Genomic DNA, 14466 nt, shown 5'->3' with positions numbered 1-14466 from the left:
TATAATTAAATATCACGTTTAAAGTGATTAATTATTAAGTTTTAGGACAATATTTTTAAAAGACTGTAAATAAATCTTTTTTTTATTTTTTATTTATTATACATTTACTTACTAAATAATTTAGTTATTATTGTTGCATGTATGTGAGAATAGTTTAAATCAAGTCATAAATAAATAATCACAAAGAATATTGTTAGAATTATTATTTTCATAAATCATTCACTCTTGCGTTATATATGACTGCAATTTCATCGTCATTATAATTATTCTCATTTCTCATTAATATTAATAATGTTATTATTATTATTGTAATTAATTATCATGTATTTTAAGTAAAAAAAGAATGATGTAAAAGTTTTTTGATCATAAAAAATTGTATCTTGTTATTTTTCAACCCCACTGATCTTCGGATCGTCCAAATTTGTATGTCAGTGATCCAAAAAATATGAATAAATTTTGTAATAGTAAGCCAACACCTGGCCAACTGTGTTTAACGTCTGTTACAAATTATAATAATTTGGATTATTTATTTTTTTAAGTCAATTTTAATACAGTGAAACCTGGATCTTTAACATCATTTGTAAAGATAGCATTGACCGATATTATTTATATAATTAACGCAGAAATTACGAAAAAAAATTTTTTTTTTAATTTGAAATTTTTTTTTTTTTTTTTTTTTTTTAACTTATTCAATAACTATCTCGATAATTAAAGTAATTAATTTTGTTATTCAAACAACATTGCTTGCTGCAGGCAATAAAAATTTCAATAGCAAAAATCTACTTTATATAATTCTTAATTAAAATTTTTTGAATTTTTAATTTTAATTTAATTGATTTAATAAGTCAATGTAGATTATAATTGATTTCGATTATTTTATTTTTACTGGCAAAAATTTTTGCTGTGAGTAAAAATAAAAATATTAGCCCTTTGAGTTTCACTTATCAAGGTTTCACTGTATTAATTTTAAGCTTCGATATTTTTTTTTTTTTTTTTTTTTTTATTGAAGAAATGTAAATTTACCTATAGCAACGAAATCAGCAAATAATATCCAACAGGCGGCAATAACAGCTGCGAATCCCATAACAAGACCAACAAACAACCATCCACGTGCTCCTCTAACACCTAAACAACCACCGTTGTATGCATCACCTCGAATTTGTGCATTTGTTACTGAATTCACCCTGAAAAAAAAAGAAAGTTTAAAATTTAAACTTTGACTTATGATTTTATTGGACTTTTTTAGATGAAATTAATAAAAATAAAAAAAATAGGTAAATGATCTTTATACTTAATTTATGGTTAACTTACATGAATAATGATATTGTACCAAAAACTCCACAAACATGGTACGCACTTGACATTTCTTCAGGATATTGAGCATGAGCATCAATAATAAACCACCAGCCTGTAAAAAACTGAAAAATAAAATTTAATTAATTTTTTTTTTGTCTTACTATGTATAGTAATTATTTTCACCGAATATTAAATCAATTTTCTGCAATTACATATTTATTTTTTTTTTTATTAATTGACAAAAAAATCGAAGTACAAAAAAACAATTATGACTAAGTATTTTTTTTACTCACAAATCAATTGTTGAAAAAAAATACAGAAATTTTTAAACGTTGACTAACTTCAGTAATAAATTTTTTTAAATAAGAAAAATTACGAAAATTACGACAATAAAATTAACTGACATTAAAAATTTTTTATTGTATGAATTAGAACTAAAACAATATTATTAAAAAATTGCACTTGTAGTTTTTAAAATTTTTAACATGTCAAATTTTTTTTTTTTTTTTTTTTTTTAATTAAGAAAAATCCTAAAAATCGTCAGATAGCTAATTTTATTTTAGGAAAATTAATTTAGCAGATATTTCATAATTTTTATAATTTTCTTAACAAATCAATTATGATAAAAAAAATGTTAAAAAAAAAATTGGCATGAAGAAATTTAAAATATTAAAATATCCAATTTTTTTGAAACAATTTGTTGGAACAAATTTATTTGTTAAAAAAAAATAAAAATGGGTCAAATGACTACTAACTTTAATGTTATTTTATTTTCATAAAATTTTCAGATGTCAGCAAATTTAATTTTCATTAAAATAATTATTTAAGTAATAAATAGACATTTAATTTTTTTATGATCATCATTCTTGTCAACAAGATGTATGTTTATAACCTTACTTAATAGTTTTCTCTAAAATTCAAACAAAATTAATCAAATAACAAAATAGCAATTTTTAACGTATGTAATTTTTTAGTACTTTCAATTTTTTAAATGCTGGCTTAGATTATTCGTAAACAAAAAAATAAAAAATAAATTTTTTACCAGTGTTCCAGCGAGCATTGACATTAACGAATTACGTTTATCTCCGGCTTCAAACCAAACACAGGATGGAATTTGTATATTTTCAAGACAAGATGTCATATTTATTTTTTATTCGTTCACTTTCAGATATCAAAAATTAATTTAAAAGTATCAATTAATATTAGTGTATGTAAATAAGCAATTGACAGTTGTATTTATGACATTAGTCACTATTATGGAGACGCGTTTTTGCTCTTAAAGTGATTCGCATTTCGTTCACTCTGAAATTTCTGGTTCTTGAAGTTTGCTGGTAAATGTAGATGTCAGCGCGGGAATTTTCTAAAATAATAGGATTTGAATTTGCGCGCGTAAGCGCGCGCCTGAATTTGAAATTTGAATATATTTTCATGCTTATGATATATTCGACTAAATTATTTCGATACAATCGAATAAATTATTTTTTTAATCGAATAAAATAAAAAGAATTGTTCATTAACAATAAAGCTACATACTTTTTCCTATTAAAAAGTAGCAGATTATTAATGGAACGATTTTAGTAAATTTTTTTTCAAGTCTATAGTTTCACACTGAAAGTTGAACTTATTATTTATTACAGTTTACTTTTTTCCGTGTGTAAAATTCAAAAAATTATCTGCTTAACTCAAAAAATGTTGAAGATTTAAATGTTTAATTAATATAAGATAAAAACTCTGTATTTTCACAAAAATAAGTATGAAATTCATTGATTTGAAATAATTGCCCTATTTGACAATAACAAAATGTTTTAAATAAATTTTTATATTTATTCAATTATTATTTTTATTATTTGATAAAAAATTTCGATAATTTTTGCAGATAAGTTTCCCTAAATTATAATTCTTGGGAGGTAATACAATTTATATCTAACCAATGAACAATAATATTATGCAAAATCAATAAATGCAAAAAAAATTTGACTCAACGCAAAAGAACAGAACCTGGTTGACGTCAAAATCATTATTGATCTTAAATATTTCATTATTTAAAATGTGAGGAATCGCACGCTTGAATAAATTTTGAATTTTAATTATTTTCATATGCATAAAAATATTATCCGCCAGTGCATGAAAAATCAAGTTGTCTAAATGGTTGATAAAACCGGATTTTCTTTTTAAAATAAAATACTTGGGATTTATATAAATTAAACTATAAAAAATGATTCTCACATTATCGTATATTGTTACATCGATATTATTTTCGGGTGTATTTTTTTTGACAATCTTACACTTTTACGTCCATCTAAGAACTCAAGGCCGTCTTTGTAATTTGGTCCCCCGACCTAAATCGTATCCAATTATCGGCAATTTTTTGGACATGGCAGGACACCCGGGTAAGATAAAAATATATTTTTTATTTTTGAAATAATTATTTTACAGTATATTGATAAAATTCTTAGAAGATATTTGGAATTTTTTACACCGCACATTGATTCAGTATTACCTTGTTTGGAAAATTTGGCTCGGAATTTGGCCAGTTGTCACAATCTGTCACCCGGATGATGCTCAGGTAAACTTTTTCTTTTTAAATATGCGTTTTAAATTAGTTTAATAAATTGATATATTTATTTTATTTAAAATTATCGAAGATTCTGTTAAATAGCACAAAACATGTGGATAAAAGTATAGTTTATGATCTATTACATTCTTGGTTGCAAGATGGATTGCTCACTAGTACAGGTAAATACAGTAGAACCTTGATAACCTAAACCTCGGTAAGTTCAAAATTTTTTTGATTCCCTTTCCTTGACAGCCTAAATAAAACCTTTATTACTTAAAGTAGAAAAGTTCGGTAATTTAAATAAATATTTTGAGCATTGCCCTCGATAACTTGTACGCAAGAAAAATTAATCAACGAGTCCAAAAAAAAAAAAAATAAAATGAAACGGAAATTAAACACTTTAACATATTCTGAACTTTAGAATGAATAAACTGATTTTCACGCGATCGGATTTTTTTTATTTCATTAAAGGTACATTAAAAATTATTACCCTAAATTTTTATTAATAAATATATAATAATTACAAAGTTATTAACAATCTCGTAGAGCACTAGAAATAAATAATAGTTTAAAAAATCTAAAAAACACGCTTTTTATAGAAAACCGAACTAAAAGAATAGAAAATAAGTTTTAATAAATTTAAATTAAGAATAGTGTTAAAAATTTCAATAAATTTCAATAAACTTGTTATAAGACCTTCTCATCATGTTTATGTCAAATTTGTGCCAATAAATAGATAGTGGTTTATTTTTTACATAGAAAAAATCATTATTTCAAATATCAGATTTACCCACTTTTATAATGTAGATGAAAAATATGAAAATATATCATGTAAGCAAACTATTCGTAATGTGATTGGTCAAATATATCATAAGCATGAAAATATATGCAAACCCTAAACTCAGGCGCGCGCTTGCGCGCGCAAATTTGAATTCTAGTTATATTTATAGAAGATAAAAAATTATTTTTTTCAGATTTTATTGTAGAAAAACAAAGATTTGAAACATTAATAAACCGCAATTCAAATGTATTGACATTTTTAATTTCTTGTTAAGAAAATTGAAAAATTTCAAAAATTGGGAAGAAATATTTTTTAAATTCTAAGAAATGATTTTTTTAATGCGCCCCTCGCGGTCTTGAAACTACAATAAATCCACCGTGGTTTCACCGTGGATCCACCGTGAATCCACCGTGAATCCTCCGTGGTTTCGTGACCTTTCACCATGGTGGTTTCACTGTGGATACATCGTGGTTTTAATGTGGATTCACCATGGTTCCATTGTGGATCCATTGTGGTTCCCCGGGTCAAAGATATTATATATAATTATAATTATATATATAAATGGCCCTATAAAATTAGATATAGTTATATAGAATTAGATATAATTATTTCTATAGAAAAAAAAACCGGGACACGCGGGAATCGAACCACAGATCTTACACTTGCTAGACTAATTTTTTACCTGCTCACATACGAGACTTACTTGAAGAGTAGAGTTTGTAACAACTACAAGTATTGCAAATGGTATACATAATCAATGCGTAATGAACAAAATTTTTTATCAAATTTGTAAATTATTAATTATGAATATACACTGATAGAAAGATTTATTAACTATTACTAAATTAATTTATTCGAAGATAATTATTTAATTTATAAAATTGTAATAAATATGTTTGAACATTCAATAAATATTTTTTTGTGAGGAAAGTATATTTATTAATAGCGTATTAGTATTTATTAATAATTAACAATTATTTAGTAACACAATAAAATTATCTATATAAATTATTTGGATTAATTATATTACATTATAGTAACGTTTATTGTAAAATACCTAATTCTATCAGAGCTCATAATTATCTTTTATATTTTTAAATATTAAAAACGTTATTTATTTAGTAAATTGAATTATTAGCATGTATCTCAGCTATAGGGTTTTATAAAGTATCAAAAGAAAATGGCTATTTTTGCTTTTTATGATAAATAAATATTTGTTAACTGTTAATAAATATTTATTAAATCCTATGATGTTAAAAAATCATTTATTAAGAGTTAATAAAGCTTATTAAATGTGAACAAATTCTTCTATTGGTGTATATATAACTAAAAAGTAATTTAACTTACTTACCAAAATTTCAAATACTCGAGTTAGATTTTTAGAAACGTCTTAATTTTTCGCTATTTCAACTGAAAAATTCATGTAAAAATCTCGCGTCAAACCACGGCGGATCCACGATGGAACCACAGTGGATCCACAGTAAAACCACGGTGGATCCACGATGAATCCACGGTGGATCCACGGTGGATCCACAGTGGTTCCACGGTGGATCCACGATGTGGTGGTTTTACCGTGGATCCACGATGTGGTGGTTTTACCGTGGATCCACGATGTGGTGGTTTTACCGTGGATCCACGGTGGTGACAAGACTGTGAGGGAAAGGAAAAAAAAATTTTTTTTTTCTCAAAAGATGCTAATTCAAAATTTTGCGATTTTTCCAGTTTTTCAATGTTGTTTTTGTAATATCTCGAACGCTAGTATAGATAGAGTCTTTAATATGTTTGAAATGAGACTCTTGGAGCTATTGCAAAAAAAATATGTTGGGAAAAAATTTTGAAAAATGCCAAATTTAGAATGATTGAAAATCGTCAAAAATGACAGTCGACAATAAATTTTTGACTCAAAATTTTTTTTATACTACCTTGTACGAATCTTAAAAGATTCTGCAATTTTGGAACTATGTTTTTGTTTTTTCACAAATATTAATTATTGCAATTTGTTAAAAAAAAAAATTTTTCATAAAATTTGTTTTTTTTTCTCATCATTAAGCCACTAAATGAAATTTCAATAGTTAAAAATATAAAAATTTTGCGATTTGTCGAGCTCAATTAAGATAAAAAAAAAAATTTTTTTTTAGAAAAAAATGTTTTAACAAATTTCAAAAATTCATATTTATGAAAAAACAAAAAACACAGTTGCAAAAATTTCTGGGTATTTAAAGATTGGTGCAAGGTAGTATACAAAAAATTTTTAGTCAAAATTTATTGTTGAGTGTCTGTTTTTCAAGTACAAAAAATGTACATGTGGTTTTAATATAATTTTTTCGCACGCTTTAATGTTATTTTTAAAAAACAAAAATTTAATTTTTTTTTAAGTTATAAGATCTCAGAGAGCTATTCACATGATTGTACGCGTATTGTGTAATGCACACGTGTGTGCGTGTATGTTTGTTGATTAACATTGCTTTTATACATGTGTACCAAACAATTTCTTTCAAGTTTTTCATGATTCGAATCATATTAATGAAGATCTTCATTATTATAATTTTAACAATTTATCGCTAGGTTAACAGACGCATACGATGTAGTCACGGAAAGTTCCACGTGAAATTACCGTGTTACCACTATGAATTTACCACGAATTCACTATGTTACGACTGTGAATTCACTATGTTATTTACTATGAATTCACAATGTTACGACTGTGAATTCACAGTGTGACGACTGTGAATGAGGGTTGTGTAATCGCCGTGAATTCGATGTGTTAACATCGAAAATTCATCGAGAAAACACTGTGAAAACACCGTGTACGAATGGGACAAATGCACGGTGAAATCACAATGAAATTCTTTCAATTTATACAGTGCTTACACGAGCACAGGGTTTTCATAGTAATTTCACGGTGATTCTAAAACCGCGAGGGATATTAAGATACTAACTCTTCAAACACAAGAATATATCTTTTTTCCGCATAATTTCTCTCATTGTTCAGAAAAATTGAGCTGAAGCATTGAAACAAAACTGAAATTGTTTATTGCTTAATGGAGAACAAAATTGACTTTGAGTACTTTAATCTTATCTTTCATAGTTTCAACGAAGTTCCAATTTAAAAGCAAAAAAAAATTTTCTCAAAATTTTTTATAAACATTCACTTAAAACTAAATAAATAAATGATCAAGAGTTTAAAATTATAGCTTAATTTATTTTTTGTTTTATGATAAACAATAAAGACTCGAACGGTCATGGTCATATCTTCGAAAGTTTATAAGTTATAATAATTATTAGAATGAGAAATACGGAAGAAAACTGCAAGTTCGAAACATGAGAATTTTATAAGTTATAGAAAAAATATAAAAAATTTGTTTTTCTTAAAAAACGTCACATGACCGTTTTTGTATATTTTTATAGTATTTAAAAAAAAATATAGGGCGAAATTTCATTTGTTTATAACAAATTGTTTATTTAAAAAACAAATAAAAAATTGAAATAAAAAAATTACTCTTTACATTTATAAAGGGCAATGAAAATTACGATTTAAAAAAAAAAAAACGGTTCCTTAATATTCATAATGACTTGCAAAAAAAATTTGTTAACTAACAAATGCGATTTTAAGCAACAAAAAAATTTTTTTAAGAAATGATTTTTATCTTAAAAATCATTATTTTCATTATTAATTATATTTCCAAAAAAAAATTTTCAACTATCATATAAATAACGCATTTGTTATCAAAAATTTTTTAAACAATTATGGTAAAAAAATATTAAAATTTATTTTCGTATGGCTTTTTGTAATAAAAACCGAATCACTCGGGATCATGAGAAAAAAATTTTTTTTCTGCTTTATTTATGTTTTTTATTTTTCAGCATTTTTCATTGTAAAAAAATGAAAAATAGAAAATTTTCAATTTTTCCAACGAGGATCTGTTCTAAAGCCTTCAACGAACAAGTCCAAAAATAGAAAAAAATTTGTGACTTCCGGTTTAAGAATTATCGAGGTTTTATTGTTTACTTTCATTTTTACAAATTTTGTTAATTAACAAATACATAATTAAAAAGAAAATTGGGATAAAAACTTTTTGAATTTCGAAAGACTTTCTATTTTTCCATTTGAATTACACGCGTACAAAAATTCATTTTACGTTTTCATCAGGTAAAACTACGGAAAAAATTTTTTTACTTGAGTTAGATTTTTAGAAACGTCTTCATTTATCACTATTTCAACTGAAAAATTCATGTCAAGATCTCGCGTCAAACCACGGTAAAACCACGTTGAATCCACAATGGGTCTACTGTGGATCCACCGTGGTTTTGTCGTGGATTCACCGTGGATCCATTGTGAATTCACCGTGGATCCACGGTGGTTGCAGGACCGCGAGGGGCAAAGAAATCTTCGTAAATGCTAAGAAATCCTTCTATCAGTGTCCGATTCGTCGAAATAATCGGAGTTCCAAAAATTTCCATTGCCCTTAAATTTATAATACCAGTTCAAAGAATTCAAGTCGATAAATTTTGAAAAATCTCAAAAATAAAATTTCCTAAAATTCGTTTTTTTTTTTAAATATCTTTTATACGGCTCAACCGATCAATTCCAAAAACTATTCAGCTCTTAACGTCAAAAAACCACGTCAATCATTACCGGCTCGGTCAAAATCGGTTGATTCGTTCGTGAGATATCGTCGAAAAAAAGGTCAACTGTTTTCCTAATTTTTTTTTTTTTTAAATCCCGCCTATTTTAGAATTTAATTTTTGAATATGTTGAAAATATAATGTGAGAAGAGATGTAATGGAGCTTAAGATTGAGAAGGTTTCTTTCCGTCCGTTGATCCTTAATTATTATTGGTACTCCAAATTAAAAGAAACTTGATAATTTTTAAATTTTTCTCGAAGAAATAAACTAGTTTTACAAAAATTTAATTTTAAAATTAAATTTACGCAACATTTGTAAAGAATTCCTAAAGATAGAATTTTTAAAATATATTTTTCTTACTATAATTTGTTTAAAAAATTATTACACATTTTTTAATTTTAGTATCATAAAAATATATGACTAAGAATTATTATTTTTTTTTTATCAAATTGCCGGATGTAATCAAAAACACTAAAAATATATTTAGACATATTAACCGATAATGAAGTATTGAATAAGTGAGAGTTAGTTTTATAGAAAGGAATTTTTTAATATATTTCGAAATCAAACAATCGTCAAATCAATTAAAATTTTTTTTGTATTTAATTGACAACTAAATGTTATTTCATTGGATAATTGTGTTTTCTTTAATTATCTCAACTAGTTTTGTAGAAACGTGTTTTTCACAATGTCCGTCACTCCACGGCAAATACAAAACTTACATGGAGCGTATAAAATACTTGTCAAGACTACCAAACTCAAGAAAATTGAAAGACCTTGCGCTGATCGGTACGCACCACTCACTATCTTACAATTTTAAAGTAGATCGTTTACAAACGCAAGATTTTGGCATTTACCAGCAACTGAAATATGGAATTCGTATTTTGCACGTTGAAATTCATCAAACGTCTAATTCATTTGTCATCTCCTTATTTGGTTTCAAAATCTATGATACATTTTCCGATTTGTTGAGAACAATTGATCGTTTTCTGGCTCACAATCCTTGGGAGTTTGTAATTATGCTCCTAGAAATAAATTTCGAGTTAGAATCTGATGAACCTAAAAGGAACTGTGATATCATTGATCATTACATCAACACTACTGAGGGTGGAAGACGTTTCGTCAAGAATTGGCGTCTTAACGACACTATTAAAGAGCATCGAGGAAAAATTCTTCTAGCAAGTGATCACAGATCATTAGCTAGATGTGTTTTTAACACTGCACTTCATTGTCAAAAGAAAAAAATTAAAATGATCTCACTTAATAACGAGTGGTCGTATTTACTGCCTAATGTGATTCGAGCTCTGTTTATGCGCCACCAATCTTTCGATTGTTACATTGATGATATTTCCTTTGATGACGGGATTCATAGTCGTCGTGAAATCGCCAGAGATGGAGGATTCTATCGTGATTCTAAGTGTTTACTACCGATTAATCAGTTGATGACCGACATATTCAAAGGACCGCCTAAATCTTTGTATATCGTAATTAGTGATTTTGTAACTCAAGAATTGATGGATAAAATAAATGATTTTAATTTTGATAATTCATCCTGGCGATCTGGATGGACTTAATCATGTCATTTTTTAAAATTAAGTTATTAGTTTTTTATACTTTTTAAAATTGTAATTAAAAAGCAATTTATGTTTTTAGCAATAAAAGATTTAAAAAATTTTAAACGATTTTTATTTTTATTTATTGTTCGAAGGCCATAGAGTCTTAGCTCCTTGCGGCCTTCCAAAGGTAGTCTTTTCTTAACTGGAAAACTAAAGGTGTCACCATTAATCAATAATTGACCTTCAAAAATATTTCAACCATATATTTAATATCTTCAATGTACAATAATAATTATATAATTGTCTTTTCACACATAAATATATCAGAAGAAATCAAAAACAATTAATAGCAAGCCTCGATAAAAGTTTTCAAATCATTATCACCCAAGAATCTAATTATTTCATCAATGCAATATTCAGGCACCAGAGGAAAAACATTATCAAGAAGATGATATTTATCTAATACCAAAACTTGCTTTCTCTTCGCTGCGCAATCGAAGCATTTCTTCAAGATCCCTCGGTAGAGCGGAAAAAATTTTGCGTATTCAAATCTTTTGAAAGCTTCTTCAATCCCAGGAATCATCGTATATCTAGCGACTTGATGCCTGCCTTTCTTCAAAATATCAAAGTAGCTAATTCCAGTGGTTCTAATTTTAACTCTTTTCATTTCTTCAATCTCTTTCAAGCATCTTTCCTTAAAACTATCCGTAACATCAATTTTATTTCCATAATACTCGTTGATAATCTTCAAATTTTCTTCTCCGACGACCAAATCTACCATTTGCATCTTAAAAATATGATCCTTAAACAACTTGAACATCAGCGGAACACTTTCCCACCTGAGATGATAATCATTATCAAAACTGTCAGTCATATGGAGCGCAGTGCGTCCTTCATTATCGATAGCTTCAATATCTGCGCCAAATTCCAGAAGTATTTCAATGTACTCATCAAATGCAGCATCTGCAGCAGAATGGAGCGGCTTGAGGCCATTGTTATCGCAGCAATTGACATCAGCATTCCGCCTCAACAGCTCTTCAATCACATCCTCCATGTCTTCTTGCTGAACTGCATAATTAAGCGGAGTTTCACCGTTAATATCCCTTGCATTGACATCAGCGCCAGCTATAAGAAGACACTTGATGTTCCCAACAAACCCCTGCAATATTGCAGTGTGCAAGGGCGTCAAACCTTTCAAATCAGCCGCGTTGACATTCCCACCCTTCATTATCAAGCTCTCGATTATCTTCCAGGACGGATTCTGCGCTGCCAAGTGCAACGGAGTCATAAGAAACTTGTTCGTGATACTTACCTGAGCTTCGTAGTGCAGAAACAAGTTCACACTTGCCAAACTCGTCGAACTCACTGCGTTGAACAACGCAGTGTTGTTTTCCAAATCAACGGCCTTCAAATCCGAGCCGTTTCTTAGCAACAATTCCAGCATCGTCAAATCCGTCAATTGCGTTGCATAAAAAATACAAGTTTTAATTTCACTGTCAACTGCGTTAATGTTCACACCATAATCCAGCAACAATTGGACTATCTCAAGCTCATTGTTGACGAATGCCACGTGTAACAAAGTGCTACCTTGATAATCACCCGATTTAATAACTTCATCAACATCTGCGCCTTGTTCAAGAAGAAGCTTTGCTATTTCGTACTCATCGTTCTCAACTGCCAAGTGAAGAGCTGATTCTCCTTTGTTGTCGTTTGGACATTTCTTCGCTTGGTTGTTCAACAACAAAATCGCCACCGATCTGTGTCCTTTTTTTATCGCATCGCTCAACAAATAATAACTGCATTCTTGCCATAAATTCTCATCAGTTTTTTTTAAGATTGTTATCAGACTAAGTACTTCGTCGTAATCACCACGATGCACTGCGTTGGATAATTTTCGGCTCAGTATGTTGCTGTTAACCGCAGCCATAACTGAAAAATATAGATTTGTTTTATTACACACGGAAAAAAGTAAACTGTAATAAATAATAGTCGACTGATAACAAGTAATGATCAACAGCTAAAAATTACCATTTAAATGCTACAATTTATTATTTACACACGGAAAAAAAAACTGGAAAAATTATAGTTTCAGATTGTAATTATTACAGATTTTATAAGAATATTGTAAAACATATTATTTACATTTTAATGTAACAACTACAATCTGAAACTGGAATTTTTCCAGTTTTTTTCAAAACGGGCCACTTTTACATTATATAATGTAATTTTTCAAGTTTCCTTTTTTCCGTGCATGGAAGAAAATACTATTTTAAACAGTAATATTCGCTATGTAAATGTCGAAAATGTTAAAGTATGATAATTAAGAATTTTGACTTTGATATTTGTCATTTCGTATCTAAAAAATGATTATATCATTATTAAAAAGTTGATGTGACGTTTTTATTGTTGTCGCTTTTCGTTGCTATGGTGACCACTTCGGCAACGATTACCATGGCAACGGTTATTATGACAACGGTTACCGTAGCAACGGTTACTATAGCAACGGTTACATTTACTTTACACGCTCCCCACTCCGGTGCCATGCGGCTCACTTAGTCCAAGTTCGGCGTTAAACGGTTAATAAGTAAAATTTTAAAAAATTTAGATTAATTGAATTGTCGATGATGAACATTTTGACAGAAGCGCGCAAAGCGCGTTCGATTTTCTAATGATATGTAAAAAATATAAAATACAGTTACTGAATTTCTAACACAGGCAACGTCAATATTTACAAAGTAAAATGAAACTATAATTATTGACTTGTTTGGACTAGTAAAATATACATTTTAAGAGTAGAACCAGAATTCAAATTTGCGCGCGCATGATTTTCGGGTTTGCATATATTTTCATGCTTATAATATATTTGACCAATCACGTTACGAATAGTTTGCTTACATGATATATTTTCATATTTTTCATTCATCTAAATTATAAGAATGGATTTTTACTGTTTCAAATCTTAAATTCTCCCAGAATGAGGCCCAATTCTCCTCATCTGAGTTCCCCTTCTCATAATATGGACTATATATTGAAACGGCAATTTTTACTGTTTGAAACTGTAATTTTTTAAGATGAGAGTCGTTATTTACTATAGTAACAGTTACTAATCACTTATTTTGAATATTAAATTATAAATTGTGGCTTTTACACTTTTTACATCAAGTTTTGTAATATTTTTATTTTTGCCACCCTGATGTGGGCTTTACTGTTTAAAATTATAAAAATTAACCGGAACCCAAGTGAATTTTACCGTTTACTTTTTTCCATGCAAACATTATAAATATTATTAATGTATAAAACTTACTTTTTGGTAGTTGTTTTTGTTTTTCTTCTTAAAATGTGTAAAACTACGACATGTTTTGTTAGTTTATTTTTAAGCGGAGCTGTTTTAGTTTATTTTTAATTCACCAACTATATTTACCTTTTTTTTTTAATTTATTTTTACATTTTCGACGCGCATGTGCTTCTTTTACTTTTACGCTTGCGCTCTGACGGAGCTTTATTTTAAAATTATACTTTGTAAGTTCATTTTAAAATAAAATTATCAACACTGAAGATAAGGTTTAAATTTAACATCATGATCGGCCATTTTGAAAAGTTTGTCAGTAAAGTTTTAAATTGTCGATATGAATAGTTTTAATTAATTCGA

General features: G+C 27.9%; 2 protein-coding genes across 3 annotated transcripts; both read right to left on the bottom strand.

Moving 5' to 3' along the window:
* Positions 1-70: 70 nt before the first annotated feature.
* Positions 71-2576, bottom strand: LOC141537936 (transmembrane protein 50A). The gene is made up of 4 exons (XM_074259142.1): positions 2339-2576; positions 1312-1418; positions 1024-1184; positions 71-497 (listed from the first exon to the last, which is right to left on the bottom strand). Exons 1-4 carry the CDS (start codon positions 2435-2437, stop codon positions 391-393), a joined length of 474 nt encoding a protein of 157 aa, XP_074115243.1. The 5' UTR covers positions 2438-2576; the 3' UTR covers positions 71-390.
* Positions 2577-8860: 6284 nt separating this feature from the next.
* LOC141538403 (uncharacterized) lies at positions 8861-14443 on the bottom strand. 2 transcript variants are annotated; one of them, XR_012481044.1, is made up of 3 exons: positions 14122-14443; positions 10353-12746; positions 8861-10286 (listed from the first exon to the last, which is right to left on the bottom strand). XR_012481044.1 is itself a non-coding variant. In XM_074259838.1 (2 exons), exon 2 carries the CDS (start codon positions 12742-12744, stop codon positions 11161-11163), a length of 1584 nt encoding a protein of 527 aa, XP_074115939.1. In that variant the 5' UTR covers positions 12745-12746; positions 14122-14443; the 3' UTR covers positions 8861-11160. The 2 variants fall into 2 exon arrangements, 1 of the variants encoding a protein (XP_074115939.1); XM_074259838.1 differs by having other exon boundaries at positions 8861-12746.
* Between the last annotated feature and the right edge of the window lie 23 nt (positions 14444-14466).

This window comes from Cotesia typhae, unplaced genomic scaffold (assembly GCF_013202065.1).
Source record: "Cotesia typhae breed Kobodo isofemale line unplaced genomic scaffold, CoteBio_Ctyphae contig_20, whole genome shotgun sequence".
In the NCBI taxonomy this organism is placed as follows: domain Eukaryota; kingdom Metazoa; phylum Arthropoda; class Insecta; order Hymenoptera; family Braconidae; genus Cotesia; species Cotesia typhae.
Note: the sequence above shows the minus strand (reverse complement) of the source record. Positions and strands in the feature narration are given on the sequence as shown.